Here is a 7,068-nt window from a genome sequence, read left to right as displayed (position 1 = left end):
CTCTGGTGGTCGTGGCTGAGCAGCAGCTCCTTCGCTCTCTTCAGCACCGCCATCTCCAGCGGTTTGTTTTCAGGCGGCAGCAGACGTGACTCGAACTCCGCCGGCCTGAACGCCGACTCCGTCTCCAGAACCGGCCGCAGAAACCCGCACCTCGCCTTTTCTTCCTCCTCCTCCTCTTCCTCGCTTGTGCTTTCCAAGGCGGCGATGGCGTGGTGGTAGGAGCTTCTGTCGAGCGTTTTCTGGCCCGCCGCCTCGCCGCCGGTTTTCAGCCGCTCCACGTAGCTACACGACGTGGGCGGGTTCTGCGACGTCTGGCGATCCCGGTCCGGTTCCGGTGGGCGGCAGGACCGGAGGTCGGCTGGGCGCGGATGCAGCCGTTCCGTCCTTCCTGACGCCAGCTCCGAGTCCGGACACTGGACAACTCCAGGAGGAGAAACCACGGAGCTGGACGGACCGCGGGAATCCGCAAGAGGAAAATGTCGAAGCTTCTGGGGCTTCACAGGAGGAACCGGCGGAGCTGCAGAAACACATCCAGCTGTGATTTTTACACTGAAATACCGAATAAATGAGCTACGACTGTGGAAAAACATCCAATTTTCACCTCCACTCCTCCTGGAGGAAGCCGGGTTTTCCCCAGAGGGAGGCATGAGGGGCAGCCGGGTCAGGGGCACTTTGCTCGGTTTGGGAGGCGGCTTGGGGCACAGCTGGCTGTCGGAGCCRCGGATCGCTTGACCTGCAGCGACATTTAGATTTAATATGATCAACAAAACACACAACTTGATTTCAAGAGTAAATTTAAATTGTCAGTAATATTTTGACCCTCACAGGAGATTTTACAGCCTTAAAGTGAGACTAAAACATTTCCTCCAGATCTGAACCAGAAATGTGTCCAGAACTGGTTTAGGGAGTCCTCACACCTGATAGTTTGGTAGATTCGGTTCAATTTCGGTCCAAAATTGCAACATTTGACACATTTTCACACTGCAAACAAAGAACACCTGTTATAAAGCCTGTTCCTCTCCTGGCCTGTGGGGGCGCTGCAACAAGAACAACTGAAGGAAACGCTCAGCTCAACTTCCTTCTTCACCAAATGTAAACCAAAATGGCGGTTGTAGGATTTCTCTTTTGTCGTTGGTAAAACACCACGAGTCATTTCTCCCACTAGCGTTAGCCTCGCGTGTTCGTTTTGGTTGTTTTTACCCAGAATGCCCTGCGCTGCAGTCCACTTCCTGCTTTTGGAGCTGTCTCTTTACATATGGATTCAAATATTACCAGAGTTCACTTCAACTGAACCGAAAGCGTGGTCTGTGGGCGAACCAGAGCTGGCTCTGTTGGCTGATTAGCGTTCACTGCTACTCAAACTGAACCGGACTATCTAGGCAAACGGACCGGAGTTGGTTAAAGCGAATTAACCAGGGCCGGTGTGAACAAACCCTTATTTTTAGAAATAGTGAGTTTTGGGTTTTCTTTTGGTTTTTTGTTTTGATTTTTAGCTCTGTGTGAGAGCTAAAAATCAAAACACTGCTATTACTACGTAAAACCGTAAAAATATATTTAGTTTTATTGAGAGCTCATATAAAATGTCTGCTTACCTGCTAAAGGTTCTGCAGATCTACGCTGGGCTGATGGGCTCAGGACCGGCTCACTGCCGGTCCGAAACACCGGAGACTTTGGTCCGGGGCTGGTGAGCAGCGGGTCCACGGACTGCTGGGGCAGCTGTTTGGTTCCTACGGAGGAAAAAAGATGCCAAAGTTATAAAAAAAAGATTTAATAACACGTCATTTATTGGATTTAGCATGAATTTGTTCTATATAGACGATAAGTGGAAAAAATCCTGCTTTCACACTGAAGGGCTCATTGTGTTGAGCATCTTCTGTTAGTTTAGCGCTTTAGCAGAACACATTTTTTTTGTTTAGCTCAATTAACGTTCTAGTTTTTAGTATTTATGGTTAATAAGTTTGTGATTTTCTGACCAAAATACACATTTTTCTGTATGCAAAGTGAAGCAAGCTAACATTTTTCATTTCTCACCCAGAGGCAGGAAGCTTTCTGATTGGTGCGCCTTCAGGGGGCGTCGCTTCTCCTGGACTTGATTGAGACTCGCTGGCTGACTGCCGCAGCGATCCTTCAACCTGACAGGAAGAGGAAAACTTTACATGTAAACATGTAACAGGACTATTGGAGACTCTTTGGGTTTCCTCTGGAGCGTCAGAGTGAGAAATGAGTTGACTGAGTCTATCTGGAAAAAACTAATATAAAACTATTAAATATTTTACGTAGCAGCTCAAGAAATGTAGAGATACTGCCTGAAATGCAAACAGTAAACATATTAGTAAGCTTAGCTACATATTCTTAGACTTCAATTAGACTTAACTTTTGTTTTTCCTAAATCTTAACATTTAGTTTTGCATTTTCCTGAATTTGTCTCACGCAGAGCATGAAAAAGACACATCGAATGTTGTGCTACTTTTGGCCCTTCTGGCATTCCATACATAAGGAGCAGGAAAACCAGAGCTGAGTTCAGAGGAAGAGTTTATCAGCAGAATATGAATTGAGCGAACATTTGTGAGATTTAAATTACTGTCATCTTACACAGATATGAGCTGAAATCAGCCTCCCTGCACACATTCAGGTTTTGAGCTAAACTGGAGAAAAAGTGAGTAGAAAAAGTGAATTATCTGCTATTTAAACACAGCCGACGGTTTAAAACGAAGCAACTAGCGAAAATAAAACACACCTAATTAAATCCACGGAGGAATGTGGAGGTTTGGTGACAGATCTGTGTGTTTGTGTGAGTTTGTGGGGCGCTGACCTGAGCTGGGCGCCGCGGACGAAGCCGTTGTCCTGGCCGTGATGGCCGTCGTGGACGCCGTCGTGGCCGTTGGTGATGTTGAGGCTCAGGCGGTTCTGGCTCCGCCTCTCCTGCACCATCAGCCCCGCCTCTTTGTGGTTGCTCGACAGTCCGTACTTTTCCTCCAAGTAGCGCAGCGGGAACGCTCTGTTGATCGGCTGGAAGATGATGGCACCAACAACCTGGAGGGGGGAGGAAGATTTACGGTTTTATTTATGATCAAAACCAGCCGTGGGGATCAGTTACGATTTTGAGTTGAGTTAATTACATGCCCTGCTATCAATTAATCACATTTTATTTGACAAAATAAGCAACATCTTCAATTCAAAAAACATTTATGCTGCAAAATTATTGAATAAACAGATTTGTGAGCTCAACAAGAAAGATATGTATTGTTTTTAGTCTGTAATATAGATTATTCAACTGTTCAATCCTTAAAAATGTGGATGCTAACATTAGCATTGCGGCTACATGTTTAGCTCTGAGATGCTATTTCAGGCTTGAGTAGCTCTGCTGCTAGGCTAACGCCCTCTGGACACAGCAGCAGCCTTTTGCTTCAGAAACTTCCCCATCAGGTTGAGTTGGAAGCAAAAATTAACCCCAGTGAGCCAAGAAGAGATTTTGTCGTTAGCGGATGTCACTTGTGCATCAGATTTTAACGCCGTATCAGAAACGCATGAATACAAAGGTTCCAGTTTCAGACTTTTGCATGTAAAAAAAACCCCCCCCGCAATTAATTTAGTTGAAATCTGTGTAATTATTAAAAACATCCACATTTACTACATTAATATCAGTTGGTCAAAACTGAGCATATGAATTATGAAGAAACATTAGAAGAACTTTAACCTGTTAAACTACCTGCGAGACGGGTTTTCTGTTGCCAACGTAGAATCTGATGAGCGCAGGAACGCTGTCGAACCCTTCCTTATCCAACAGGTACTCCACTCTGGAGTACGCGTCATTCAGGATCACCACCTGAACCAGACCGAAACAAACAAAGCTTCACTTTTTTCTGACGCATTAAAAGGCGTGAAAAACAAAAACTCTGCATAATTCATATGCAGAGTATAAATGGTCAAATAAATAAAAATATGAGTTGAACCTGGAGAGAAACGGTGTGAGTTTGTTTTTATTAGGAATGCAGAGGAATGCTCAGATGAATTCACCAGATTCACAGGGGTGTCCAAGCTGTGGCTCGGGGGCCATTTGTGGCCCTTGGAACAATTTTGTGTGGCCCCCAACTTCAATTCAAGAACAAATTTGGCCCTCCAGTCTTAGCATGAGGATTTAAATGAGTTCTGTAATATAATTGTTATATATCTGGAACACAAAGTATTTGTCTTTTGCTATCAGTTTTTTTATTTTGATTTTAATATCAAAACATCCAGTGGCTCTTTACTCAAAAAAACAGAACATCAATTATTTTGTTAAATTTGGTTAATAGACGAAGTATTTCTGAAGAAAGTTTGGATTTTGTGGCTGGGAATAAATAAAAAGATTTTCTAGATCAAATAAGCTGAAAAAAATTACCAGAAAAGCTAAGAAACAGTTTATCATTTATTTAGACAAAAACAGCCACTTTGCTTAAATTAAATATTTTGTATTTAATTTATTGTTGAGCTACAGAAAATAGGATTAGAGCTACTGAACAAATTTAATAATTCTGACATCAAACTCCAAATTCTGACTTTTGGTCTCAAACTCTGATTTGATTGAAGGAAACAAAAAGTCTGAATTTTGAAAAAAAAGTTAAAAAAAAAAAATTTAATTTAAAAAAAGTCACAAAAAAAAGTTGCCTAATCATTAATTTCCCAACCTGATCCGATAAAAAGAAGAAAATAATTTTAGTTTTTAGTTGGAAAGACAGTTTGTCCCACTGAGGGAATCTGGCTGCAAAACGTTTGGACACCAGCGACTTAAAGCAGTTTGTGTTTTTGTAGGTTTATTTAAAGTCAAACAGGAAATAAAATCCAAATGATGTCTTCATGCTGTGGAAGCTGGCGGTCATGGAAAGCAGGCCGGCCCGAGCCTCCGTACCTTCTTGCTGATCTTGAAGTGCTGCGCCGCGTTTCTCCACTGGCAGGTCAGAACGAAACTCCCTGGGCTGGAGAGCGAATCCCGCAGCAGGAAGTCTCCGTCACGCTGCACCAGGCTCTCTGCGACCTGCAGAGCGGTTACGCAAACACTCGGTCACACAGCGGCTGTTTGCAGGCCAAACATTTCATTAAGTCTGATGATGGCAGCCTGGGTGGCTGGGACCCGTTTCCTGAGCGCAGCGCCGGCTGCTCTGCAGGGTTAGCATGCTGTAAAATGTTAGCTTTCCTTTTAACCGACGTGTCAACAAGTTCAACTCTGTTTTTAGACTTTAATTTGTCTGGATGGAAAGACACATTTAGCTCTGGCTGTTTCCTTCAGATTAACTTTGTAATTTCTGACTATTATCTTTCAGTTTCACTTTAAATCAAAATGTTTTTGCAAAGTTTTTCTGCTACATAAACCGTAAACGACACTTAATCCACACAAGCAGGAGACGCAAGTCAGACTTTTTGCCCGTTTGCGACAGAATGTTTAATTGCAAAATTCTTAAATTAAATTTTTCTCTTATATCTGGATTTCACTCATTTTATTTTATACTATTGATTCCCAAGGAAGTAAATTTTACAATGTCAAACCGTAGACCTGAGCATGATGGCATTAAATTAAATAACTATAACATGTTTCTACTATGACAAAGAGAGAGGTCGTTATTTGTTTTAACATTTTATACATGTAGAAGTTTTATATCCATCCAGCCACACGCACAGCAAAAACACAACATTTTACCAAGTATTGTTTAGTTTCTCGTGCAAATATCTTAATTCAGTTGAAATAAGACGAAACTAATTAAAGGAAACTTTACAGAAAGTTACCCAGGCTGGTTTTCAGTCAATAATTCCTTAATATTGATTATAAAAAGTAAAGTTTTACTGGCGGATTATTTAACCTATTTCACAGGTGACAGGCCGGGAGCCGTTACCTAGCAACCCCGGCCAAGTCCAGCCCGTTACCTAGCAACCCCGGCCAAGTCCAGCCCGTTACCTAGCAACCCCGGCCGAGTTCGGCCCGTTACCTAGCAACCCAGTTCTAGTTCCACCAGCAGGTTATGTCACTTCTAACGAGACGTTCTCCCCATGTTTTCAGTGAAATAATCTCCCACAAACATCATTGTTGAGGAATGAATTAGTTAGAATAAGCTCATATTTATTGTCTTCTCTTATTTCAACTTTACTAAATATCTGAACCAGAAACTGAACCAAACTGACTCGGTGGGGTTTAGTGTTTTGCAGTGTAAGCTTGTTTTGTCCTGTTTTTCTCGTGTTTCTCTGCTTCAGTCGCAGCTTTTCACTCTTTTTCTTTCCCACAGAAACGCACAAACCTTCATGCTGAACTCAGGGCTTTAATTAGGCCGCTGTTTGTTTAGAGTGTAATGGTAGTTTAGCCAAAGGAAGCAGCTTATTAAAAGCGATTACATCTCAGCCCTGGAGAACACAGCACAACAAACCAGGGCATAAAGAAGGCTTTCTGTACGGCAGCCTGGAGGAGCCGCGCTGCTGCTGCTGCTCGGGTCCAAACACACCCAGCAATCTGCCTGCCGTCGCAGCGCTGCAGGCTAATAACACCCGGCCCGGTCCGACTGGTTTCCAACTGGACTTTTAAAGGGAGTGGCTCTGTTTTTGTGCTGTACCTGTCTGGGAATGGCGCCGTGGTACCAGGCGTGACTCCTGGGCTCCTCGCTGCTCATCTTCAGCTCCTCCTCCAGCTCCCTGCGCAGCTTCTCCAACGAACAGTCCAGGATGAACTGGTCCCTGGAGAACTGGGACAAGACAGGAGGAACCGGTCAGGTCCTGCGAGCCCACCAGAGGTCCACTCACTGCTTTATACTCAGACATGCTGGTTCTACAGTTTCACCACTTTGATTTGGTCATTTCAAAGCAAAAACTGCTTTTTAACTGAATAAAGTTCATCACTTTGGCTGAGGTTTGAACAAAATTTGTAGTTTTGTACATGGAAATTCATTAAAGAAATAGATTTTTAATTTATTTAAAGTTTGGTTGTTTGTTTATTTGGATCCTAATTATCCATTTATTTATGATTAGAAACATAGAAAAAAGAGAAAACATTACAAAAACAGTTACACAGTTTAATAAAACATCAGTAATTCTGCAAAAACACAAAAC

The 7,068-nt window shown here is 43.0% G+C and overlaps 1 protein-coding gene across 1 annotated transcript in view; it reads right to left on the bottom strand.

Moving 5' to 3' along the window:
- The window catches only part of bcar3 (BCAR3 adaptor protein, NSP family member), a 21,072-nt gene that overhangs the window by 5,008 nt on the left and 8,996 nt on the right, over positions 1 to 7,068 (bottom strand). The window contains 8 exon segments of the mRNA XM_008406307.2: positions 1 to 517; positions 602 to 733; positions 1,593 to 1,727; positions 2,032 to 2,132; positions 2,813 to 3,033; positions 3,710 to 3,826; positions 4,889 to 5,014; positions 6,576 to 6,704. Coding sequence (XP_008404529.1) covers positions 1 to 517; positions 602 to 733; positions 1,593 to 1,727; positions 2,032 to 2,132; positions 2,813 to 3,033; positions 3,710 to 3,826; positions 4,889 to 5,014; positions 6,576 to 6,704 — 1,478 coding nt within the window.

This window comes from Poecilia reticulata, linkage group LG4 (assembly GCF_000633615.1).
Source record: "Poecilia reticulata strain Guanapo linkage group LG4, Guppy_female_1.0+MT, whole genome shotgun sequence".
Classification (NCBI taxonomy): domain Eukaryota; kingdom Metazoa; phylum Chordata; class Actinopteri; order Cyprinodontiformes; family Poeciliidae; genus Poecilia; species Poecilia reticulata.
Note: the sequence above shows the minus strand (reverse complement) of the source record. Positions and strands in the feature narration are given on the sequence as shown.